Raw genomic sequence first — 27,995 nt, forward strand, 5'->3', positions numbered from 1 at the left:
TCCCACCTTCTCCCCTCTCTCTCTCTCTCTCTCCCCCCCCCTCTATCTCTCTCTCCCTCTTTCACCTTCTCCCTCTCTCTCTCCCACCCCCTCTATCTCTGTCTCCCTCTTTCACCTTCTCCCCTCTCTCTCTCCCCCCCTCTATCTCTCCTCTCTCTCTCTCAAACACAAACCCTATCTCCTGAAGTAGAACGTATCATCAATTTAGTAACCAATTCACTCTCAGTTCCAGGGCCTTAAGAGCACTGCAGTCTAATCCCCTCCTCTTTTTAAAAACAGAAAGGTTTTCCAAACACTAGCGCAGCAGCCCGTGTGGATGTGAGTGCATAATCTTCCTGTGTCCTCCTTCTCACTGGCCCTAAGCCCTCCCTCCATCCCACCACTTACCACCCGAATACAACTTGCATCTGCATGCAGCTGGGTGGAACTGCTGTGCGGCTGTGATTCGCCAGCACATATGGTCTGTGTGGAGTTGATTACAAGTGCAAGTCGAAAAGCACTTTAAGATGAAGGATACAGTATGGAGTGGGTTGCTGAAATGCAATCTTGAAAAATGGCACAGCGGTACACGGTAGGCTGCAGAGTCATATTCTCTTCCATTGTTACACTTTCCCACATTAGAATGGAAATCTACCTGAAAGTGAGGTCATTGATTTTCTAAGGTATAAGTAGACTTCGCTGAGAGGAGCCTAGACATAATTAAAAAAGAAATGGAATCATTTGAAACTTAAACACGGTTGTCTAGTTTATAACTAATTGTGCACCGAAAACTCAGCCAGCTAAATACATCTTGAAAAAGGTCCCTCATTTGCTTTAAATCTATAATAGCATTTACAAATTAAAATGTTCAGGCCTATGAAATGTAGCCTACAGTGTGATCTGTCATCTTGTTTATATCCTGCTTCCTCCATTCTAAAGGATGTACCCACGGCCATGGGATTGAGCACAACCTCTATGGAGAGGGCGGCATTACATTTTCCTTGGGTTTTGGCCACACTGCTACAGGTCATGCAGTAGATTTGCCACAGCTTTAAGCTGTAGTTGCAACAGGCATTAGTAAAGGCAACAGCGATACAGAGAGAGCCCAGCCCAGAGCCAGTTCTTGTCTATGCATGGGTCTCCTTTCTACAGTACTATAAACATGGAGATTAATCTATAAACCCTTCATCAGCTGCGCTTCCATGCCATCATTGAAATCTGTTTATCACTTTGTGGTTACTGTAGACTACTATATCCGCATGAGGCTGCAGGACAACAAGAATCCCCTGCCATAAGCACACAGGTTGCCAATGAAATTGTCAGTGAAGAATTCAATATCAAAATGTTCATATCAGCTAGTCAATTTGGCTATAGGTCAATCCAGTCCCATCCACTCTCAATTATTTGCATAAAGATATTAATCCCGCGGTTGTTCGGTTTGACAGGACCATTGGGTCAGTCCGATGGAGCAGCGGCGCGGGAGGTAATCCCCTCTCCCTTCCAGCCACTCCCACCGACGGGCTCTGTGCTCTCACTCGCCCGTTTAGCTTGAGTTGCTTCTGATGCTGCAGCTACCGTAGTCGCTATATCTCCCCATAACAGCAGTCATGGCGACAGAGGTCCAACCGCTCACTCTGGATCGAGGTAAGACGCACAATCGTCGGATTCGCTTTCTTGTTGAATTATTTCTGGATCCCGAAACTTGAGCGAACCATGCATTGGCGGACCACATTTAAGTTGAACTACTATAGGCTATTATATCATTTTTACATTCGTCAGTTTATATTATCTTTCTCTCTCGCTGGATACCAATTATTTGCTGGGAATAAAATGTATGGACCATTTGGTGCGCACTCTGCAAAATTGGATAAAACGGCTTAATTAAATAATGCTGTTCAGCAATATTACAACGAATGTGTTATTAACCCACAGTATTACATTCCACTGCATATGAATAGAGAGCATTTATCGCTGTTATGTAACATCCAATAGAATATTATCTCGCTGTATTCTTCACTTTGTGATTGGGAGAAATAATTTATTGCGCGCAGGAATCCAATCACGTTTAAATCCTTACTTCTCTACACATCAGACAACTTTTGGATGGGTAGGCTTAAGAATATAAAACAAACAGCTTTTTGAATTGGTTTATATTTTTCTTGAATCTAATTGTAATTTGGACAGTGAACAAGAAAGGGGAACAGGTCTTCACCCCATAGCATACCTGTTGTCGACAGTGAAAAACGAATTCACCTGCGGTATTATTTTAAAAGGAAGGTTGAGTCCACAATGTAGTCTACATATAGCCTACGTCATATTTCGGAGTAGTAATAGGTCGACTTGCACGCGGAATTCAGGTGATATTGCTTTCCTACAGTAGCCTGCCTGTCCAATGATAACAGATGGATAGCTTCTGATAGCTTCTCCTGACAATTCTTTCATTTTGATATTTGAAACGGGGACTATGGGGAAATCAGATTAAATGTGTAGCCTATAGAGTGCTTAAAACGAATCCGGTGGTGAAATGCATTAGTGTGGCTGCATGGCACAAACGAAAGGGGTGGTGTTAAAAATAGAGAAAGATGATACATCTGGGAAAAGTAATGGGCATGGGCCCACTTTGAATGATTGCCACAACAGTTAGTGACCGTAGGAAAAACTGTAAACGCCGTGGAATAAACAACTCACGGGAATGTAGAAGGCAAGAGGATATAAACATCTGTCTAAATTGGAAAATGACAAATGGTGACCTCTCTACGTTGTGTTGAACACAGCATTGCGCATGAGTAATCGAGCCTGGTTGTTATCATGAAGGATGGAATGGATGTAAACCGAACGAGGATCATCAGCGAGTGACCTGTCTTTATACCCAAGGAATAACAGATAATAATAACGGTTTTATTCCCATTTTTTTAAGCATTGGCTCATTTGAATGATTTACAGTCAATTCAATGCTCAGTGGCAATTGGATTCATTATTGCGTGACTGCAGCAACTGTATACGAGCTTGTATACGAGCTTGAATGGGGAGTGGGTGGCTGTATAAGAGCTTGAAGTGGCTGTATACGAGCTTGAAGTGGCTGTATACGAGCTTGAATGGGGAGTGGGTGGCTGTATATGAGCTTGAAGTGGCTGTATACGATCTTGAATGGGGAGTGGGTGCAAGGGCAAAAACATGATACAGGGCAAAATGATAAACAAGAAGCTGCGCTCTGTTCCATGAGGGGAAGGAACATTTCTGGCATTGAGATTCTATTGATAAACAAGCTATTCATTATATGACACATTGGGGAAGAGTTTTGTTCTCCCCAGTTAAACTGAAATGTGTGTGCCAGTATAGGCTACTCAACCCTTTCCATTGGGTTTGCATAGGTAGACTAGTGAGTCAGAGCCCCTATCATTTCAGAGAGAACATTCAGGTGGCTGCTGTATCCACATGCTCATTAAGTGGCCACTGCCCAGCAGCAATGATCATGTGGGGGATCATAATGATAGCTTTACAAGAGCTGTCATTGTCTTTGCACAGAGTCCTTTGTCGCTACTGCCACTAGCGAAGAAACACTGTAATTGATATTGAAAAGAAGTCTGTTTCTTTGTTGAAAGCAGGATGTGTTAGGGATTTGTCACACACATGAAGAGGCGGGAAACTCACATTGTGCTTTGAGGTCATGACTGCACTTCCTGCTATTGTCTCAGGAAATGACTCAAACGCCACTGTCCTGTGGAGAAACAGCCTGTGTTGGAACCTCCCTGCCCATGGCACCAAAGTTCTCCTTCAACGATTGACTCTCATTCAAACACTAACCGGCACCAGGCATGCCAAGACTATTGAAATTGATAGAGATACTGAGAGAGTTCTCATCAACTGTATGCCATGAAGTCCTAATAATATCATTCAGGCTGAGGCTGTACAGTAATCACAGTGAAATGTGTTAGTGCTCTTTCTGCCAGATATTTGCTGATGGAGAGGAATTTGAAGCCTTTGTGAGCAGAATTCCTATATATTTGCTGATTGAGCGGTGTAGTAAGACACAGATGCTCAAACAGGTTTCTGTGCCGTCTGAAATTACAGTGGAATTACTAAGATTCCAAACATCGAGGGCGAGCAGAAGCTTGAAATCTGGAAGTCAATACTTTTTTGATGCTCTCCGTGCATGGTTTATTGCCGTAATAAATATAGAACAACCGCACATTTCCTTGCAAGTTATCGCTGATCCTTTGTTTGAGTCTATTCACAGGGGAGAAAGGGCAACACACTGTAGCCTGCTCAGGGCCCTAAGCATGTTGTCTCACCATACTGCAGACAGGCTTTGCTTTGCTTGCAGAGGTCACTGGATTTGTTCGTTGTTGCCCAGCAACCTTCCTCTTGTACCTTGCTTTGGGTGATAACAGAGAGGAGGGATTACAGGTGAGGTGAACAGCCAGCTCAGCAATTTCATCAACGGAGAGCTATTTAGAATGGCACAGCTCTGGGTAAGCTCTCATTAGAACCACAGTGAAAAGAAATGTCATTTGTTTGGGATGGACATCTGCCAGGTAATCAGTCAGAGGAAGGGAGACAAAAACAAAGTTCAGGGTGTTATCCGCTTCTGCCTTAGGCTAATGAGCCCTGATGGGGACAGTCTAAGGAGTGTTTCATTTTCCCAGGAATGTCACAGCAGGGCCATTTAGTGTTAATTCACTCGGCTTATGGGGGGATTGATAAAGTGAGGTGCGTCCATTTAAAAAGCTCTCCTGTTGAGGAGCTGGCCTTGTGTCTGGCAAGCCCCTGCTGGCCTGTTCCTCTACTCATCCAGAGAATGAGCACAGTAGAGGGTTTTTGTGTGGTAATTTCAGCGTGGTTGCCAACGGCAGAAAGGACACGCGGGTCAAAGTGGGAAGTGGCAGATGGCATGGCCTCTCCGGGGCAATTTATTCTGGCATGTGTAAGTCAGCCATTCTGGTAGTGACAGTGTTAGGGCACTGCTCTGGGAAACATTACATGTGGGAGTGAGGAATAGCTCAGACTAATCTTGAATCAATCAGCTATGAAACGATTCTCTATTAGGACCTTAGACGTCCCAGTAGAGATGAAGATGCACCTGCGTTGCAGTCTCTGTTTTCATCAGCACCACGTCTTAATGAGCCAGCTGAGTTAATTGGACATGCACCTGCGTTGCAGTCTCTGTTTTCATCAGCACCACGTCTTAATGAGCCAGCTGAGGTAATTGGACATGCACCTGCGTCGCAGTCTCTGTTTTCATCAGCACCACGTCTTAATGAGCCAGCTGAGTTAATTGGACATGCTTATTTACACCGCACAGCATTTGTATTGAAACAACGTGCAGATATTGGAAAATATATTCTATTCAGCTATGCTCTTTATCATCAACAGGGCAATTGTGTGATGATATTGGAGCACTGCCCAGTTTTTCAAACAGCTCAAAATCATGTTTAGACTCTTACTCAAGTGTAGAAAGCAGTGAAGCACTCACTGTTTAATACTGCGGTGTCGAAAGGCTTGGACCCCAGGAAGAGTGAAACAAGCCGTGCCTATGGCAGGACAGCACAGACCTGTTGTGTTTCAGCACAGCAGCATTGCTAGCTGCTTGTTGTGGTCTTTACATTTATTTATGACACATCCAGAGTGATGGCTGCATTAGTAGATCCAGTCATCAAAGCAGAGCAGAAAGGGAACTCTGTGTACTTGAAAGGCTGACTCATTCTGGAACTGGTGATTGTTTTAGACACCATGCTGTTTTTAGTTTGAACGTTGTGTTTCATCAACATAATACCATCATTTCTGTGGTCGTCCGTCACTGATTACATTTTAGGAAATCTCAAGGTAACACACAGGACAGTACTGTATATTATAGATTTATCACCAAACGTCTTTACATTGTCAGTCACAGAAACAGATTTATCACTAAACGTCTTTACATTGTCAGTCACAGAAACAGATTTACCACTAAACGTCTTTACATTGTCAGTCACAGAAACAGATTTATCACTAAACGTCTTTACATTGTCAGTCACAGAAACAGATTTACCACTAAACGTATTTACATGGTCAGTCACAGAAACAGATTTACCACTAAACGTATTTACATGGTCAGTCACAGAAACAGATTTACCACTAAACATATTTACATGGTCAGTCACAGAAACAGATTTACCACTAAACATATTTACATTGTCAGTCACAGAAACAGATTTACCACAAAATGTCTTTACATTGTCAGTCACCGAAACAGATTTATCACTGAACAGATTTACCACAAAATGTCTTGACATTGTCAGTCACAGAAACAGACTGTAGTGGACTAATAGCTTCTTAGATACGCACTATTAATTAATTGATTCCTCTTGGAAATGGCTCTTTAGAGGACACTGCTTTCAGTAACACTTCAACAGCACTTTCAGTACATTTCTCTCCCAAAGTTGGGCACCCTCTAAAACACCTTCATCGTTGCCTTAGAACATGAATGAGAATGAGCATAAATGTTTTATTTGTTGGCTGCCTCAAGAATTCTTTCCCACAAAGAATTCAGATATAATTTTTATTGGACTTTGTTCTATTGCTTTTACTTCTGTCTTTATTGCTGTTAGGGACACATACATCGGCCCATTAGGAATGTATTCATACGTACACTGGAGGATGCACAGTATCATTTTGGTTCAAGTTGGCCACAGGGATTTCAGTAAACACTCAGTTTGCTTCACACTCTGTTGTAATTGGAGACGGATGATAAACCTTTCAACTAGAGAAATGTGTCATTAACCAGTCAGGAGTGATTGTTGAAATAGAAAATGGTAGATGAGAGCCCTATGTGACCGCTCCAAAGAACACGTCTCGTTACTTTCAGCTCAACCAATCAGGCAATGGTAATGTGTTCTCACTGCTGTGTGGCAAAGAGAAGTTAAACTAGGTCAGATGTTTGGCCAGTAGCATCAATGTTCCTGACGACACAATGCATAGCAATGTACTGGTGTTTCATACTTTATTTAGTTATAGAATACCGAGGCAAGAAACATGCCTCTCCAACTTCACAGATTGAATAAATGTGAATTAGGAGTTGTATGTTTAATTTTTAACAACCATTGTTTTGTATCTCATCTCTTGCTCCCATCCTGAATTACACCTCCAATAAGAGCAGCAGTATCACCTGGACACCTCTGTCTTCCCTTGAAAATATGTGTCAAATGAAACAGGATCATTTATTTTATTTTATTGCAAACAGTGCTCATGCCTTGCAGAGGTTCTAATGGCAACATCGATTTGCAGTTGTGTCGGCGTTAAAGCTGAACATACAGTAACTGCTCTTTAAATATGTTCATTTTGAGGCGGAGGAAGGAAGGGTGAGTCCCACAGATGTTGCGGACATCTGGACCCCCTGAGTCCATCTCTAGAGTTGGTGAAGCGCCAAGGGGGCTGAAGTCTCATCGGAGTGTGGAGAAGAGGAACGACGAGCAGAATGCTAATGGTTTAGTGGTTGAGTGAATCCATCTCAGTGGAGTGAGGACAGTGGTTTGAGGACAGTGGATTGAGGACAGTGGGGTGAGGACAGTGGAGTGAGGACAGTGGAGTGAGGACAGTGGAGTGAGGACAGTGGGGTGAGGACAGTGGAGTGAGGACAGTGGGGTGAGGACAGTGGAGTGAAGACAGTGGAGTGAAGACAGTGGAGTGAGGACAGTGGAGTGAGGACAGTGGAGTGAGGACAGTGGAGTGAGGAAATCCAAAGAGAGGTTTTCTAATGAAGTGGAATAGAGAGAGAGAGACAGATCCATGCATACTCTCAAGCTCCTCTCTCAGATGGGTTGGAGTGTTAGTTAGTAAGGCAGGCCAGAATTGTGTTGGCTGACTGTGTGTTACCCTCCAGATGTACTGTAGTTATTAATGGAGTGGCTCCGGCTTGGTAACGGGCCACGCCATGTGGGCGGTGAGGGTATTCTTAGTGGTGTGTAGAGCTACTCTTTCAAAGCGGTTTGCCTTTGTATTAGTATTGTAGGCTGAGGGATTTGCTGTTGGTTGTGTAGCTCAATATTACCATGGTTTTACTGATCTGTGTGTGTCTACATAGCCAACTATAATAAGGACTTAAGTTCTCAGCAGTCTCCTAGGTGATGTGGCTGAATGCACCACGCAGGGATTTGATGTGACGCGTGTCGTTGTAACGTGTCTTATTTGGGAGTCGTTGCAGACTAAGCTATTTGGATGTGACGAAACTCTGTGCCTGGATTCCCATAGTCATTGAAACTGCAAATCACCCTGGGCCGCCAAGTCAATCTTATACCCTGGGGGGTTTATACCCCTTAGATCACACACAGAGGAAACCATTTGATGTCTCACTCCTCCCACCGTAGACAAAATACAGTAGTCCAGCAGAAATGCCTGACGTAGGCAGCTCCTCACAGGACTGGATGGTGTTCTATTACTGCTGCATGTTCTACACCAATTATCACACGACACTATCCACGGTCTGTCCAAGACATTCTGTCCACAAATAGCCATCTACTTCTTGAAACAAATCGACGTGACAGTGCTTGCAGAGGGGATGAGCTAGCAGACCAAGGGAAGAAGGGTGGTTGATGGGCATGATATGTGTCGCGATGCAGCAAATGAAATGCAACTGCTGGAGAGGGGAGGCTTTTATGACCGATTACCTGTAATAACTCTAGGAGCAGGAGAGGCTCTGCTGTAGTCTAGCCCTCATCACTGGTCTAGGGGGATAACAACTGTCACATCTGGTAGCAACAATCCCTATTCACTGCTTGGGTGTTGGCTGACTGGGCTCAGACACTGGACAGTCTGAATAGGGGAGATGGGGCATGACATTTATGGCGTCGTTACCGGATTTGCGTTTTTTTTGCTATTCAAATATGGGTCTAAAATACTGCCTTTGACGGCTTGTAGCCTAAGACTTTTCCAGACTGCTTTCTCCTTTCAAACAACTTGATACCTGAAATCCTTCCCTTTCGCAATCAAACACAGTTAGCTTTACTTTTACAAAATAGCTTCTTAGCCTATAACCCAGTTTATTTCAAAGAATACATTTATTTAATTCCCCAGACCGAAGTTGAAAGCCAAACTACTTGAAAGTGGTGCTGAACAGGTGAAGAATACCAACTATTGCTTTTGATCAGTGTAGCGTCAAAGTACAAAAACTGACCTCCCGAGAAATCCCATCTATCAACAAAAATGTTTTAGAAATCTTAAATCTTTGATGTGTTGCTCGATGTCGGAGGCCTCGTCAGAGACCTTGACGTGGATGAAGAAATTGGCGCTAATGAGAAAATGAGAGCAGGCAAAAGCTCTCCTGATCTGGCTCTGACCTCGCTATAATGAGAAATAAACGCTCATAAAACTACCCAGGAATAATACCAGCAGATTACTAGCCACTCATTAGTGCAAAGCTAACTGTTTTTTACAGGTATGGTACAGAATACTGTACAACCTCATTCACCTTAGGGACTCATTGGATGCTTATTAAAGCTGATGGAAATTCTGTACATTTGCTACATTACTGTTAGATCCCTCCATTCACACTCACAGGTTCAGAGAAAAGTGTCCTCTTTCCTGTGTCCGACTCTCTATGGACCAGCTTTAATTCCGCTCTCGTCTCCCCGTAGTTTAGGGTTCTTACCAGAACAGGCTGCCTCTAGGGTAGACTACACCACCCACGCCTAGACTTAGAGCGTTGGGCCAGTAACTGAAAGGTCGCCAGTTCAAATACCCGAGTCGACAAGCTGGGGGGAAAAAATCAGCCGATGTGCCCTTGAGCAAGGCACTTAACCCTAATTTGCTCCGGGGGCGCCGTACTACTATGGCTGACCCTGTAAAAAAAAAAAAAATTCACTGCACCTATCCGGTGTATGTGACAATAAAACATGTTATTTTTGTACATCCTTGAGAACATCCTATGTGATATGATCTGTGCTATACAACACCATCATTACAGAAGATGCTGAGTGGAGTCGTGGAGTTTGATGAATGCCCTGTAAAGATCTCGATGACAACACTTTGTGGCTTGGAAGTAACCAATCCTGATGGAAATCGACCCCACCATTTCTTCTGGTTTAATGTAATCCACGCTGGTTCTCTGGGTATCATGTTCTTTGTCCATGTATACTTGTGTACTAACAGTAAATGTTGTGCCCTTGAATGTCTGTTTGACTGCCTAATACAGGCACAAAACAAACCTGCCCAAACAACCCCCGGTTCTATGTATGCAGTTCTCCCTCCTCTTACCTAGTTCGCCCTAGGTCTGTAAAAGGTAATAGCTTTTCTGTCTCCTCTCTGCCTCACCGGGTTACACTAGATTGTCTTCCGTCTCAGTCCAGCCTCCCTGGGTTCGGCGTGATGTTTATAAACATGGTCGGTTGTTTACCTCTCTCTGTCGGTGTGGTGCAGAATGTGGCGCTAGTTCAACACCAGGGTAAAGGTGTTTAAGATGATTGTTTAGAATCCTTGCACCTAGCCTCAGTATACACTTGCTGTTCCGATGTAGTTGGATATTTCTAGCATTAATAAAGTAGACTCACTTAACGACGTTTCATTTTTCACACCTAAGCTATATTATCAACTCCAATACAACATCTTGCAATTTCCCTCCTGGGTGGCACTGTGTCACTGTGTTCGACATCAAGCTCGGTAGGAAAAATATCAAATCTGTAGCTGATTACAAGTGGTTTGATCATTTTCGAGCAACTCGCTGATCTTTGCACATGCTCAAGGGATAAAGGGTTGACAGATGCACATTATCCACCAACTGCTTTTTATTTAGTTTCTTCTAGAACAACTGACCCAACGATTAGGCTGAGCACCAAATCCCTCCTCTCCCCTTCCAGCATGTACTCTCATTTCTTTAATTTTCCCTGTTTGTCTCTAAGAGTGTGAAAATAATCTGCTTTACTCTGTATTTCTTCACCGGATGATAATTAGGAGTGGAGAGTTTACTAGACACAGGAGTCAAAGTCTTTAACTCAGAGGCATCATGGGTTTGTTTTCAAGGATCTAATGCTCATGGTGCCTGCTCCTGCCAGGAATCGCTCGCTTTGAACGGAACAATTCCCTTCCCCGAAGTCCGCCCCCCATTTTCTCATGCATGGAGCAGGCCTAATGCAAACTACGCTGGGATTTCTCTCTCTTGTTCCCCTAGGCCTTGACTCAGTTTTTTTCCATTATCCTCTCTATCGATTCACTCCGGACTTCTTTTTCAAGGCTGAGGTTAATGTAATTCAATGGGGCATTTTTTTCCTTCTTGTCATTTCTCTCTCTCTCTCTCTCTGACTTTCTCCACCTCTCTCTACCTCTTCCTCTCTCTCCTTCTCTTTGCCTCTTCCCCTCTCTCCTCCCTCTCTCTGCGTCTTTCTCTCTCTCTGTCAGATGTGGCCAGGGCGATTGAGCTGCTGGAGAAGCTACAGGAGTCCGGGGACGTCCCGGGTCACAAGCTGCAGTCCCTGAAGTTGGTGTTGCAGAGTGAGTTCTGCACAGCCATTAGAGAGGTGAGTCGATTCCTCTGCACCACGGCCCCAGGCTCCTTTTCCTCCTGCCAACACAGGGAAGTTGACCACAGGTGACTGATGGTTATTTGAATGAATAAATGTGGCTACACAACAATGCAGACTTTTAGGGGTGTTTTCCCAGACGTGGGCAGCTCAGACACACAGACTGAAGGGTAAGAGGGCCATCAATACAGACTGAGGTCATCTAGTAGGAAATGTAATCTACCAGAGGAAATGTCAGGGTGGGCTGGCCCTTTCATTGGAGAGCAGGATGAGAGAAGCCTGGCCTGGGAGTCAGGCAGAGACACTGGAGCCTGGTGCTGCCTGGTGGTGGGGGAGGCGTCATGTCTCTGCCAGGAGTAGCAGCTAGGCAGCACCCTACAGACTAGGTTACAACAGCTGGCCATTGAGAGGGAAAGAGCGAGAGAAACACTTCAACCACCAACAACACATTCAGTCACCAGGGAAACTAGAGAGAATCCGCTTGGATTAGATGCAGAGGCTGACGTGGCCATAGTTTCCAGTCAATTACGTCCTTGTGTGAGCTGACACTTTGCCACGGTGCAGAATGGCTCTTTCTCGTAGAGGTCTGACTGCTAGAGGAGCTGGAGAGTGAAGATGAGTGGTCATGGCCATGATGATGATTGCTGTTATTACAGAGATCGTTATCAGCACATACAGTTACGCTGCAACATTCAACAGCTGTGGTGTTCACGTCAGTGGTTATTGGACTAACAGACTCCCAAGGCGATAAATGCTCCCATGTCTCTATGGAAGATCAGAGAACATGGTGTTTATGTGAATGGCGCAATAGCTTGCCATACGTGAGAATGTCACATGTGTTTACAATCCAGCAATGCTGTCACAACCCCTGCATTCACTTTCCTAGCACATGCACATTTTCCCCAGACTATGGACAGTGACGAGCATCATAAAACACTTCCCCCCCGGCTCGCTCTTCATACCCTGACATAGTAGGACTAGACCGCTGAGCCTCTTTGAGCTACATTGGTGAGTTAATCGTAATGCAATCACCCTGTTCTGTGCTGCAATATGTCTGCAGATGGGAAATCTTTGTCGTTGAGAGAGCCACGTCGTGGGGGTTCTAACCAAAAGGAGAGAGACTGTATTCTTCAAAACAACTTTATTATTAGATTTGCAAAAATGAAGCAATCAATAACAACCACTCAACCATTGCCTCCATTTTGTCCGTTCCGTCCTGCATATTGTTTCACACGTCTAGGTTCCTGTAGATTGTTAAAACAGAATGTCACATACTGCAGTCACACCTAAACGGCTCTTATCTGTACGCCCAGACAAATGACTAAGTCACACAAGACAAGCCTGTATCAGCAAAATACTAACGTATAACAATGTACAACTCTCCAAGTAAAAACAGCATAGTATGTTCAATTAAACAACATAGTAGGTCATTAAATCATTTCCTCCACAGCTATTACAGGAAGATTAAGGGTTGCGTCAGAGCCATATATTGTTGTGCGGTATTGGGATTCACCTGCGTGTCATTTCATTAATGCAGATGACCTATACTGCATTAAGCTGGGGCCACCAGGTATTGTAATTGAGCGATTTGATTTGTTCCCCTCGTCTCATATCTGCTGGTGAAGCTCATTTCATGGTCTGATGAGCAGACACAGAATCCCACAGACCAGGGTAGCTTGATCATGTCTGTACTGTAGAAGTCACAGAGGTGATCCGGCTGAAAACCTTCTTCACAGTGTCAATAGTATTTACAGCCACATGAATCAGCCTAGCTATGGGTGAGGGGGTTAACTGGCTAACTGTTGATAGGGGAAATTGATGGGGGATGGAAATGCTTGCTAAGGTGAAAGACCCACAATTACAGAGAGATGGGGTGAGGAGGAGCGTTGCTCTTCCCAACCTTGTCTATCAATGACATCTCAGAGCTCAGGGAATGTCCCTGAATGAGTTGTCAGAGTCAATCTGCTTTGCAAATGGAAAGGGAAGGACACCAGGGAAGACGACTGGGAGCGCTAACCAGCTGGAAATGATGGAGTTTATGATGATTTCCAGCCACTCTGTTGGCTTGACTTAAAGCGCTATGCATATCAAGAACTGGTCCTGATGAAAATCATCCGAGAGGCCCGAGCAAACGATTCATTCCACACATGAAATCGAATCATGACTTTCATTAGTCACAAAACAATGCAGGTCATTTTTCCTTGCAAAAAAAAAGCATAGTATGTTCCAATGAACTGAATCAATTATGTGATCATAGAGTTGTAGTAGCCTGATGATAATGGAACAGGGCATATGGATACGGGTCTCACTTTGAATTCATATAAAGGAAAGGATTTGTATGCCGCTCCATTGAGGGCAGACCTTAGTCTCTTACTACATTTACTGTGAGCTGAAGGCTGAAAGCTACTTCATTTAATTATCTCTGTGTGTTTAATATTCTCTTTTTGTGTCATGCTGACAGAGCGAGGGAGGTCTGTGAATGAACAGTTATTAAATGCCATTTTGCTTCTACCAAATGACCCCTTTAAACTCAGTCAGCTAGAGAGAGGAGAAGGAGAGCTCTTCAAGCTCTCTCTCTCTCCGTCTCATCCTTCCCCATTTTGCTCTCCACTCCCCGTCTCAGTAAAGAGAGGGAGACGGTCGGGGAGCCATGGTTACACGCATCGTGCCAGGCACCTTCCGGGCAGCTCTCTCCACTATCAGGCATTGTGTCGTCCTCATAAGGCTGGCGGTAGACGGGTAGCCCCCAGCCCATCAAGCACAATGAGCCTTCCACAGAGGTTAAATAGATCTGGGTTAATGAAAGCCTGCCGTGGTTTACGCCCAGTGAACCGGAGAGTCAGGAGAGAGGGGGAAGAGAGAGAGAGAGAGAGTATATTCAGGAGGGACAGGAATAAAGTAGAGTTCGGAGGTAAAGATGGATGCGTAGTAACAGGAGGGGGAATGAGGTAGAAATGATGTCTTCAGGAGTGCAAGTCTTTCAAATCTCATTCTCTCGCTCTTTCTACCTGCATGTATCTGTATGTTCCCTGGAGCTTCACAACATCAAAAATAACACAGCAATTTGTTCCATGTTGTGACTGTTTTCTTTATGTTATTGGAGATTATTTTCCCCCAATGAATTATCAGAACAGAAGGTTAAGTTCATTCATTAACAGTGTTGTCAGACTGAGTTCAACTGGGTTCATTATGGTCAACCTAAAAAGCTCCAATATCTTATTTTTGTAAGTGAACTACTTGCTCAGAACAAAATGCAATTGATTTATTTGGTTGTTGGGAATTGTAAGCTTGAGGTTGTTATTTTATTTTCACATCAACAATGGACTTTGTTTTTCATCAGTCGGATATACCAAGGCTTCACGAAACCACTTGTTTTATTGTTGAAACACAGATGAAGCACGTTGAAGTCTCAAAGAGGCAAGGGCCTTGTTTTGCTCCAGCTCATCATACAGAAACATTGAATGGTGGTTGAGCCCAGAAAACACATGCTCTCCTTTGTAGAGAGTAGAGACATACCGAGGTGTGAGCTGATGAGTAAAATCCCTATTAGTTTTCATTCCAGCGAAAAACAATACCATGAAAAAGCTTTCAATTCACTGCACAGGAAAAAAAACAAAGTCAATGTTGTTCTTCGAGAAGGGTTTGAGACGTTACAATTGAATTTGGTTTGCTCGTTGAATAATTCAGCAGTAGTTAGTGGTAAATCCAATTTGCACTTCAACTCGTGGATGTTTGTGCATATAGTTAAGCAAATTACAGATTGAAATAGCTTGACCTTTATTGTTATTCACGTGTTTCCTAGACACAATTATCCTGACTCACAGCAAGGCATCCACTGAGACCTTGAATACACAACAGTCCATACATCTTAAGTGTATTTAAATCAGGCTCACAATGATGGATGGATGCTGTATCTTTATGTGAAAAGCGATGCACTGAAACAAATGTTTATAGAATGGACCAGCCGCAAGCCTCTTGGCTAAAACACACAAAGGATGTGGGATAACATGAGTCACATCAAACAATTGCATGACCCTGTATGGGGATTTAGGCCAATGTCTCATGTAATGTTCAACAATGCACCACTAATCAGAGCATTCATAATGTTTCGAGTTGTTTGTTGGATCACCAGAGGAAGGTGTCATTTTTTAAAATTTATTTATTGTACCTTTATTTAACTAGGCAAGTCAGTTAAGAACAAATTCAAATTTTCAATGATAATGTCATACTGTGCACTGGGGGGGCTATTGTAAAATGGTGTCGAAACAGTATGTCATATTCTGTATAGAAACGACTATGTATAGAAACAACTATAGAAACGTATAGAAACGACTAGAAAATGGCTCTTTTACACCTGAAAGCTTTCCACTGGCACATAATGCTGACTCCTCTTTAGAGGAGGTAAGAACACACTGTAGATGTGGAAGAGGTGTCCTGGAATAAGGTTATATGACTGATTTCCTTATTACTGTAACTCAGTAAAATCGTTGAAATTGTTGCATGTTGTGTTTTTATTTTTGCTCAGTATATTAATGATGCCCGAAGAGCCCCAGTGGCCTTGCCTTGACCCCAAGTCAGGTCAGATCCACTGAGCCATGGCCCAGTAAGTACCAGGAGCTGGGCCATGGAGCTGGAAACAGACAGGTCTGATGCTTTTTGGTAGAACACTGGGGTAAATCCTCAGTCGAAATTCACCTACAGTACCAAGAGTCTTAGCTCCACTCGCTACTCCGTTCCAAACTCCACTCTCTTCAGTTTATTTACTCAGTGCCATGTGTTACCCACATGAGAGAAAACCAAAAGGGGTAGTAGCGCCACACCACAGTGTGCTATGAGTATTTTGTACTTACTGATGCACCACGGTTTGCTTATGCTAATTGTCGTAGGGACCAGATGTTTGAGCAGCCTTAAGGGCAGTAAGTAGCAGGAGGCAGCAGGATCAGGCACCAAATAGTGTGCAGTTTATTAACAGTGAAAGGTGGATCCAGGTGGATGAAGAAATCCAATGAATATCTACATAATCTTCGGAGGTATTTGCAAAATAAAACTCTCAAAATACAGGTTTGAATTGAAATCAAAAACCTAACCCTGCCAAGTACCAAGTCTGGTAGCCTACGACATGGATTGAACATGCAAGAGACTTGGAGAAATGTAGCAGACAATTCAAAAGGTACTGAGAAAATACGCTGATGGTTGGTCCATTTTTCTCTCTCTTTCAGGTGTACCAGTACATGCATGAAACAATCACAGTCAATGGCTGTCCAGAGTACCAGGCACGGGCTACAGCGAAGGTGAGCAAACATCTCAGACCGGCTTAGCTGTATTTACCACACCTGAGGCCGAAAGATACTGTACAATGTAGCCTAGATACACAAACACCCATCATGTCTCCTTCAGATGATCAAAGACTGGAGCCGGTTTGGTGTACAAATGAATTACTCATTAGCAGACCTTGGATGTAAACACTTGAGAGGTTCTACCAATGAGTCCCTCCGCCACCGCTCATTCATATTCCTTCTGAGGAGAGCTTCTTTTGTGGAGGAGAATAAAGCAAGCAGATCTCTAACAGTGAAAGGGGGACAGGAAAAGAGGGAATCAACAGGGAGGGTGAGATGAGAGAGAGGAGTGCATCTCCGTCCTCCCAGTGTTCACAAAACATCAGAGAGGGAGTGAAGAAGACATGGGGCATCATAGGGAGGTACGCACACTGACTGATTCAATTGGCTGCTCCTTCCAGAGACTGGGCACACAGAGGAGTAGGACACGGATTGATTGACAACACTGGGCAAGCAGGATGAATGGATAAGTAGGCCCGGTGTGGAGTACAATTCCAAAGGGCTCCTTTTTTGTCAGCGAAACGTCATCTCTTCAATCGCAAATGGTTTGCAAAACTTTGACTGTGGTTCAGTCCCTTTCTCAAGGAGAAGTAAACGGGGTAACCTTTTTTTCCGACTTTAATCAGACTGTGGATTGTGTTGTGAATTTCCACCTTGGATGAAAGGTATGCAAAGACATAGCTTAGGCCTATTGAAGGACACCACTGTGTCTGATGTTGATGGAATATCAAAATACTCTTTCTAGCCTGCTCAGATCAAATGGTTTTGAGGTTGATGGTTATGCTGCTGTTACAGTGACGTGTCCTTTTCATTTCCCTTCGAATATCCATCATTTGTTGAATATTCAAGGTCCCTGTTCAACATTATAAAATACATATTCATAAACAAATCATTTTATTTTCAAAGCTTATTCAAAGGCTGTTTTGAAAGAGAGAATGTAGATAGGTCTAATCAAACTGCTTTACAATTCATGAAAGAGGCCTTGGGGCTTGTATTTAACAGTGTTAAAGTAAGCCAGATTGTCCATATGACACTGTTTACACAAGAAAGCAATGCCGACAGCATGAAGTGCCTTTCAACTTGTCCTTGTCCATCACCAGTCTTTTCAAAAGCATATTAAATGTAGCCACCAGCGGAGCAGCAATTAACATAGAGCAAAGTCCGTTCACTGGCTTCCATGCCCACGGGAGTGATTTCAATCGATGACATCGAAATGAGATGGTGCGCTGTTTTTGAAAGTGCTGCCCTCCTGAGAGTTTCCCGTTTAGCTGAGCCGGTGCTTGTTTCATCAGCCTCCTCTTCAAGTACATCACTGACCAAAGGTCTGGAGGGCAGCACTCAGGGCATTTCACATGAATCACTTTAAGTAGGACACCGGGGGCCTAAAAAACGTGTTATAGTCCTATGGAAAACCAGGGATCCCTTGATACACCAGCAATCTTGAGGCATTAGCAGGGTAGATGTTATTTTAGATGCCTTTGCTGTAGTGTTGCTGGTGAGCGTTTACCAATTAAAATGTGTTCCACCTGAGAACATGAGCACTTGATTCAGTTTATTACCCAGTTAATTGAATCAATTCCAGACTGTAATTCCTGGCCTGAGGTTCTTATCTTTTATCTTCTAGAGATGGGAGACCACTTAGTCTATGGTGCTCCAGAGAAAAGACTGAGCTGAACTGATGGCTGATGATGATAACATTTTATGAAATGAAGTAATTTCCATATGTACTGTGACATTACTTGGACAATTTCCCAGTAAGCTGTAATTTTTGTTTGGTTCGCCCCAGACACGTTTTTGCATTTGGAGGAGGCAGCCATATGCCATCTAGTTTCTTCCTCTCGGGAAGGGAGATACATTTGTGAAGGTCGATATGCCGTTAGCCAGAGAGGGGATGGTGGCCTACTGAACACAGTGCTTCTTTACTCACAGTGGGAGAGAGAGATGGAGCGAGAGAGATGGAAAGGGGGGGACGAAAAAGTGGAGGATCTCAGGGCTTTCACCTGCTAGGGAAAACATTGGATCCACATACGCCAAGCTTTGAAACAGAGGCCTTTTTCCCCTGCAGTTTCCCGAGAAAGTATTGCTCAATAATAATGAGACAGACTTGACAGACCGGCACCCGTGGCGATGTACATCTGCTGTTCCTTTCCCAGGCTGGGCTAACAAGCTCCTGCACACTTTGTTTCAGACGACAAGGTGAGGAGAAGATTCGTCTAGAACTTGAAAGCCATCCCAAGCCAGTGGAATTTAATGAAGCAGGCTCACAGAGATTTAGTTAGTGGGGGTGGAAGTTCTTCTTCTCCAGCTGCGACAGATATGTGCTAATCCATGTTCTTACAGAGCCAGAAAACATCTCACATGGCTATACAATACATCACCTTGGCTCTGACTTTGTTATTCTCGGCCCTACTGGACGTCTCTAAGCCCCATTTAGAGAGAGAAGTCAGAAGGTCCCACCCTCAGAGTGAATTTAAGTCTGTACACTTTGGTTCTACATTGCTCCTGGGTATGGGAAAGTTTATTTGGCTGTTGGGAAATGCAATCCCAGTTCACTTAGTATCGTCATTATCTAATCTATTTGTGTGGTAGACAGAATAGGGTGGTATAGGGCATGGAGTTAGTGCTGAGCACACCAATAATGGTCTGATCGTTACCATCTCGCCTGTCTCTCTCTGCAGGCCACAGTTGCAGCCTTTGCTGCCAGCGAGGGTCACTCTCACCCCCGAGTGGTAGAGCTGCCCAAGACGGAGGAGGGGCTGGGCTTCAACGTGATGGGCGGCAAGGAGCAGAACTCTCCCATCTATATCTCCCGCATCATCCCAGGGGGCTTGGCTGAGAGGCACGGGGGCCTGAAGCGAGGGGACCAGCTCCTGTCTGTCAATGGTGTGGTATGTATTGCTTATTTACTATTACCGCTAGGTTTGGTTACATGATCAGATCTTCCTGACCACGTGAACCAACCAGGAAAAACTCTGTACCCTATTTATGATATTCGGTGAATTCGCATCTTCTATATTACGAATCCCAATCACAGTTGTGTGCTGTTGTTAATATTTCAAGGTATTCATTTTCTCATCTTGCTTGACTTTTTCTGACAAGCCACATCCGAGCAGGGAAGCATTCTGTCTAAACCTTGAGTCAAACTTTCAGAATATTGATAGGGTCATGCAGAGTGATTGGTTTTCTGAAGCCTAAATAAAAAGAGGCTTATAGTGAACCAGCGTCCAAGATAAAGGAGAGCTATCTATGACTAAATGACTAAAGCAATGCGCAACAACAAACGCTATATCAAAGCAACCGTTTTTTAGAAGAAGCAAATGTCACCATGAGCAAAGTGTTCCAAACTTCACACGGCTTAGCGGTTTGGCCATTCAAAGTCACTCCTTGCCGAATCCTATTCCGTAACTCTCCATTTACACCATCAAATGAAAACCAATTTACATGGTAAAGTCAGGATGTGTTTGGAATTAAAACTGCCTTCAGACAAACACTAATCAAAAATGTGCTTTAAAAAGCAATCTTCATAAAGGAGTCATTTGATTTCCGTGACATCCAGAATTTTTATGTGAAAATATACAGTACCAGTCAAAAGTTTGTACACGCCTACTCATTCAAGGGTTTTGCTTTATTTTTACTATTTTCTACATTGTAGAATAATTGTTGAAGACATCAAAACTATGAAATAACATATGGAATCATGTAGTAACCAAAAAAAGTGTTAAACAAATCAGAATATCTTTTATATTTTAGATTCTTCAAAGTAGTCACCCTTTGCCTTGATGACAGCTTTGCACACGCTTGGCATTCTCTCAACCAGCTTCACCTGGAATGGTTTTTCAGTAGTCTTGAAGGAGTTCCCACATATGCTGAGCACTCGTTGACTGCTTTTCCTTCATTCTGCGGTCCAATCCCAAACCATCTCAATTGGGTTGAGGTCAGGTGATTGTGGAGGCCAGGTCATCTGATGCAGCACTCCATCACTTTCTTTCTTGGTCAAATAGCCTTTAAATCAAATCAAATCAAATGTTATTTGTCACATACACATGGTTAGCAGATGTTAATGCGAGTGTAGTGAAATGCTTGTGCTTCTAGTTCCGACAATGCAGTAATAACCAACAAGTAATCTAACTAACAATTCCAAAAAACTACTGTCTTATACACAGTGTAAGGGGATAAAGAATATATACATAAGGATATATGAATGAGTGATGGTACAGAGCAGCATAGGCAAGATACAGTAGATGATATCGAGTACAGTATATACATATGAGATGAGTATGTAAACCAAGTGGCATAGTTAAAGTGGCTAGTGATACATGTATTACATAAGGATGCAGTCGATGATATAGAGTACAGTATCTACGTATGCATATGAGATGAATAATGTAGGGTAAGTAACATTATATAAGGTAGCATTGTTTAAAGTGGCTAGTGATATATTTACATCCTTTCCCATCAATTCCCATTATTAAAGTGGCTGGAGTAGAGTCACTGTCATTGACAGTGTGTTGGCAGTAGCCACTCAATGTTAGTGGTGGCTGTTTAACAGTCTGATGGCCTTGAGATAGAAGCTGTTTTTCAGTCTCTCTGTCCCAGCTTTGATGCACCTGTACTGACCTCGCCTTCTGGATGACAGCGGGGTGAACAGGCAGTGGCTCGGGTGGTTGATGTCCTTGATGATCTTTATGGCCTTCCTGTAGCATCGGGTGGTGTAGAGGTCCTGGAGGGCAGGTAGTTTGCCCCCGGTGATGCGTTGTGCATACCTCACTACCCTCTGGAGAGCCTTACGGTTGTGGGCGGTGCAGTTGCCATACCAGGCGGTGATACAGCCCGCCAGGATGCTCTCGATTGTGCATCTGTAGAAGTTTGTGAGTGCTTTTGGTGACAAGCCGAATCTGGAGGTGTGTTGGGTCATTGTCCTTTAGAAATAGTTTATTTGCAGCAACCATAAAGGCCTGTCTCCTCTGAACAGTTGATGTTGAGATGTGTCTGTTACTTGAACTCTGTGAAGAATTTATTTGGGCTGCAATCTGAGGTGCAGTTATCTCTAATGAATTTATCCTCTGCAGCAGAGGTAACTCTGGGTCTTCCTTTCCTGTGGCATTCCTCATGAGAGACAGTTTCATTGTAGCGCTTACTGCTTTTTGACATTTTCCAGATTGACTGACCCTCATGTCTCAAAGTAATGATGGACTGCCATTTCTCTCTGCTTATTTGAGCTGTTCTGTCATAATATGGACATGGTCTTTTACCAAATAGGGCTATCTTCTGTATACCCCCCTACCTTGTCACAACACAACTGATTGGCTCAAACGCATTAGGAAGGAAAGAAATTACACAAATGAACTTTTAACAAGGAACACCTGTTCATTTGCTTCCTGTAATTCCCAAACATTTGGGGACACTAAAATCCATGGAGAATAAGAGCACCTCCTCCCAGCTGCCCACTGCACTGAGGATAGGGAACACTCACCACTGATAAATCTACGATAATCGATAACTTCAATAAGCATTTTTCCACGGCTGGTCATGCTTTCCACCTGGCTACCCCTAACATCTCAGTCCCCCCCCAGACCCCTGGATCCCAACAAATCGGCTGGGCTAGACAATCTGGACCCTCTCTTTGTAAAATGATCAGCCGAAATTGTTGCAACGAGAGCATACAGGTTGCAGTGGTGGGTGATACAGCTGAAGTCGGAAGTTTACATACACCTTAGCCAACTACATTTAAACACTGTTTTTCACAATTCCTGACATTTAATCGTAGTAACAATTCCCTGTCTTAAGTCAGTTAGGATCACCACTTTATTTTAAGAATGTGAAATGTCAGAATAAAAAAAGAGAGAATGATTTATTTCAGCTTTAATTTCTTTCATTACATTCCCAGTGGGTCAGAAGTTTACATACAGTGGGGCAAAAAAATATTTAGTCAGCCACCAATTGTGCAAGTTCTTCCACTTAAAAAGATGAGAGAGGCCTGTAATTTTCATCATAGGTACACTTCAACTAAACTTGCTTGTTTGTAGGTGACCAAATACTTATTTTTCCACCATAATTTGCAAATTAATTAAAAATCCTACAATGTGATTTTCTGGATTTTTTTCTTCTCATTTTGTCTGTTATAGTTGAAGTGTACCTATGATGAAAATTACAGGCCTCTCTCATCTTTTTAAGTGGGAGAACTTGCACAATTGGTGGCTGACTAAATACTTTTTTGCCCCACTGTACACTCAATTAGTATTTAGAGGCATTGCCTTTAAATTGTTAATCTTGGGGCAAATGTTCCACAATAATTTGGGTGAATTTTGGCCCAGTCCTCCTGAAAGAGCTGGTCTAACAAAATTGACAAAATTGAAATGCATTCCAAGTGACTACCTAATGAAGCTGGTTGAGAGAATGCCAAAGCTGTCATCAAGGCAAAGGGTGGCTACTTTGAAGAATCTCAAATCTCAAATATATTTTAATTTATTTAACACTTTTTGATTCCATATGTTATTTCATAGTTTTGATGTCTTTATTATCTTTTGAAAATAGTACAAATAAAGAAAAACCCTTGAATGAGTAGGTGTGTCGTATATATCGTTTATATATATATATATATATATATATATATATATATATATATATATATATATATATACTCTGGGCTTGAGGAGGAAGTACTAATTATACCAAATATGCAATGCTTGTTGAACTAAGTAGAAATACATTTGACTTCCATTTAAAACCTAATTGGTAGTAACCATTTAGAAACTGAAGCTGCTGCTGTGTAACTGTGTCATTGTTGCTTACATAGAAGTCCCTTTATTTCTCTATCCATGCCAATTAAGAAACGGAGGCAGACTTCAGAGACCATACCACTAAAACACTAAAACATTGCCACCACATTTCTTAAATGTGCTGAGTCTCTTCTCTTTCACTGTATCTCCCCAGAGTGTGGAGGGGGAGCACCACGAGAAGGCAGTGGAGCTTCTGAAGGCAGCCAAGGACAGTGTGAAGCTGGTGGTACGCTACACGCCCAAGGTCCTGGAGGAGATGGAGGCGCGCTTCGAGAAGCTCCGCACGGCCCGCCGCCGCCAGCAGCAGCAGCTCCTCATGCAGGCCCAGCAGCAGCAGAACCTCACAACCCAGCAGAACCATATGTCGTAGGTGAGGCTTTTCATTGCTTTAAGGGTGGGGGACCATAGCCTGGTGCCAGATCTATTTGTACTGTCTTGCCAACTCTTATGGGCATTGTCACACCAAGGATGACTGTAGGTGTTGGCAAGACAGCACAAACAGATCTGGGACCAGGCTAAGGGGCCACCAAGGAGAAGGGCCACACAGCTGAAACAGTAAGAATACCAGTCCTCTAAACTGGCTACATATTCAACAAACTATGATTTAATTTAGACTCATACTGTTTTAAGGATCTGACAGAGATTTTTCATTTCCGTCATTTAGCAGACACACTTATCGAGAGCATACATTTTCTCACTTGTCCCCCTTGAGACTTTAACCCACAACCATGGTATTGCAAGCGCCATGTTCTACCAACTGAGCCACACAGGACTCTTTAGCACCGCAAAGGTTTTTGGGGAATAGGGTGAACTGACGGAGGCTGGCATAGTCTGGAGATACACAATTGCACATTCGAAACAGCAACATTTAAAACGCAACGAATGCCTCTGAAAACTGCCCATGTGGCATCGATATGAGTCAGAAACAGTTATTCTAGTGTCCACATTGACTACAAAGTGTTATGAACATGTGTGTATCACAACTGGTAAATAAAGGATGGGTATTGATTAAACGAAGTACATTTGCCCATTAACATGGGGTGAACAGCTGCAGTGATTGCTCTCTATTCAATAGCATACAGTGAGACAGACCTGCCCAGCAGCCTGACTTGGTTTGCATAAGACAACATGTTACGCATTTTTTTTACTTGAGAAATACTGCAACAAACACCTTAGTCAGATGTAAAATTGCGCAAATACAACATGAAATAGGCTTCTGCATCTACAGTGTCTCATGGGGGACAGACATCATTAACCAAGCGTGGAATCGGTCCGGAAACAAACCTCCAAGACTGAAATCTTGTTTTTCTAATGAGCAACAGAAAAAACAGAAGTGCCAATTGACGTGTTCAGTGGTTCTTTAAAACACATTGGGCTCTTTATACCCAGAGAGAGTACCAGAGAGGCTCCAGTCAGAGAGGCTCCTACTGCAGAATGATACCAGGCCTTGTCCTTTGGGTAAAAGTTACAGAGGATTACATTAAGCTTTTCATTTTTTCATTAAACATTGGCTTGCTGCACACATTAAGTTCCTGGAAAGAGCGCTTAATCTATTTCAGGGTGTTTGTTAACTAAGCAGTTGCAATCCCCTGTACAGTCATAACCGTCTATGTTGTGTCAGTAATTCAGCCGCGTGGCTTGTGAATTATTTTTGATATGGCTGAGCAAATAAGAGCTCACGCTCATGGGATGCTACATGTTTTATAACACATACCACAGAGCAACGTTGAGGCAGACTTATGGTATACAAATATACCCCGTCGTTGCTTAGATTGCTGGAGGTGATAAAGCAAAAATAAGGACAACTCTGAAAATAGGTAGTAGTAATACCAAGCCTGTCTGGGCCTCTGATGAAGCTATGACACGTTGCTGTGGCTAATTCAACTGAGCATTCTTTAAAGTGTACCCTTGACATACCTCCATGAGGCACATCACAAAAGACTTAACACCACCCGCAGGCTAAGGGATCCTCAGTGGCACTGATCGTTTGATAGTAACCCTCCTCGTGTAGCCCTCGTTTAGCTCGGGGAGGTATGTGTGAGCTTGTAGACCTGTGCAGTAGAGGCATGGAGTGGGGACTGAGCAGGGAACAGGCTGCTAGGTGGCAAGCACCATGGAATCTGTACGTCATGTAGCCTTCCTCTCTGACACGCTGCCCGGCCATTCTGTCTCCTCTCGCATACCTGGCCAGGCTGACCAAGGCCGAGGACACAATAAGCTCTCCTATATCTCTGTTCTCGGTAGTGGGAAAGCCACAGACATGTAGCCATTTCCTGCTGTCAAATGACCTAGTGGCCTCATAGGTGGAATGTTCATATTTTTCATAATTTCATAATTAATAAACATTATTTCTAAAACCGACCGAAAATCCTGTTTTTATGTCAGACGGTTTTGTTATATTTCAGTCTTCTGGGATGTATATAAAGTGTAATATTGGGATGCAAACTCAAAATTGTATACATTTAAACTCTATATCTGACATGGTACAGGTGTCTTCCTTCTTAAAAGTCCATAACCATCTGTGTGAGGTGTACACTTTTGTTTCAAAGTAGATTTGTTTAAGACTACCAAGAAACACTGTGTGACCCTGATTTAGCCCACTGCAGAAAAGGTTCATTCACAATCATTTTTAATTGGCTTTTCACAGTTCATTGGACTTTTCGCAATTCACTGCAGAGTACACTACACTTTTTTTGTAACTAATTCTACCAGAATATGACATTAGCATCCCACTTTACTGACCTTCCAAAGTACTGACTTGTCAAATGGTTTCAAGCATTGCTCTCAGCTGTTCTTACATCTATCCCCCACAGGCTGTTCCAAAAGAAGAAGTAGTGAAGGACACTGAAAGCAAGGTTCTAAGTCCATCTCTGTGCGGAGGATCCCGAAGGAACCACCTGGTAGAGGAGAATATGATACTGTTAAGCAGTGAAGACTCTCTCTCTCGCCCTTCAATGTACTACCAACAGAAGGAAGCAAAACTGAATGATATGTGTTCTGAAATGTAAACAATGGTGCTTGTGACTTGAGACATTGGAGGCTAGCACTGAAACCCATCCTTTTAACTTTTATTTTGTTTGTGTTCATTTGAAGTTTTCCTCTAACAGTTGACAGTTGTGACCCTCTATGTTCCTCCTTGTCATTTGTGATAGTTTCTTTTTGTTATCTGTTTTGAATTCATTTCACTTGTTTCCTGACTTTGGTTTTGCTATAGCTTTGTACAGTGATATTGTTTCTTCTATGGAAGCTTGTGTCTGTGTGTGAATGAACATTGCTTTTTTGTGTCAAACTTGTCCTGCTTTGGATAAATGTGAACTCTTTTTTTACCTTATATATTGCAGTGAGAAAATATTTTGTATGGAAACTTGTAGATTTAGCAATAACAGACTTTCGTTGGTTTTACATTTCACATAAAAGTAATGATTAGAGATATACAGTATGTGGTAAAGATACAAAAGTTAACCATGTAATACTAGGTCAACTGTATCTTATGCACTGTGTGTCATAAGGCAGCTTCTGCCATTAAAATCAAATGGCTGTTAAAAGAGGAAGAGACTGTGGAATGTTCATGTCGTCTTATCAATACGGGACCTCTGTTTTAAACTCTCTCCTTCAACCCTCTACCTATCGTCTGACGTAGTATTCTCATGACAAGTAACCGTATTTAAGTATAACAAGTTGCACTGTGGATTCATTCAAAGCTATTAGAAAACCAGTTGATGATCAAGACTGATCAAAAGGAGTCTTGTATCTGTAGTACTGTCAGACAAACAATACATTGGATGGTTTTCCTAGTAGCAAACTCTAGTATGTATGTTCTATATAGGCCTAGTTCCTTTGTGGGTGGGTATTGAAGTAGTGCAAGATCATTTGACAGGCATACTGTGTGCAATGTGCCATCCTGATAGTCCAACCAGATTGGGCTATGAACGTGTTTTGTCCCTCAACTTTTGAGCAGTTCATCTTGCCTCTGACAGATCCCTTTTGTACATTTACTTATTCTCTTTCTAATTGACGACTTGCATTTTTTTAGGCTGGACGTACTGTACTTCCTGACTGGACGTACTGTACTTCCTGATTCGACGTACTGTACTTCCTGATTCAACGTACTGTACTTCCTGATTCGACGTACGGTACTTCCTGATTCAACGTACTGTACTTCCTGATTCGACGTACTGTACTTCCTGATTCAACGTACTGTACTTCCTGATTCGACGAACTGTACTCCCTGATTCGACGTACTGTACTTCCTGATTTGACGTACTGTACTTCCTGATTGTACAGAAAAAAAAGACAACACCAGGTGATATGCAATTGTTATACATATTATATTTGTATAAATAAATATATGTGCGTGTGTACAATGACGACTTTATTGACCCCAAACTGATTCTTCTTCTACTGTGTCCATTGTG

The 27,995-nt window shown here is 42.9% G+C and overlaps 1 protein-coding gene across 2 annotated transcripts; it reads left to right on the forward strand.

Annotated features, from left to right (window-relative positions):
• Positions 1-1,446: 1,446 nt before the first annotated feature.
• On the forward strand, positions 1,447-27,950 carry LOC112267829 (protein lin-7 homolog A). 2 transcript variants are annotated; one of them, XM_024445978.2, is made up of 6 exons: positions 1,447-1,623; positions 11,344-11,462; positions 16,685-16,756; positions 19,480-19,689; positions 23,735-23,946; positions 26,394-27,950. In XM_024445978.2, exons 1-6 carry the CDS (start codon positions 1,587-1,589, stop codon positions 26,413-26,415), a joined length of 672 nt encoding a protein of 223 aa, XP_024301746.1. In that variant the 5' UTR covers positions 1,447-1,586; the 3' UTR covers positions 26,416-27,950. The 2 variants fall into 2 exon arrangements, with proteins under 2 accessions (XP_024301746.1, XP_024301747.1); XM_024445979.2 differs by having other exon boundaries at positions 1,449-1,623; positions 23,735-23,950.
• The last annotated feature ends 45 nt before the right edge of the window (positions 27,951-27,995 follow it).

The sequence above is a fragment of the Oncorhynchus tshawytscha genome, linkage group LG15, assembly GCF_018296145.1.
Source record: "Oncorhynchus tshawytscha isolate Ot180627B linkage group LG15, Otsh_v2.0, whole genome shotgun sequence".
Taxonomy (NCBI): domain Eukaryota; kingdom Metazoa; phylum Chordata; class Actinopteri; order Salmoniformes; family Salmonidae; genus Oncorhynchus; species Oncorhynchus tshawytscha.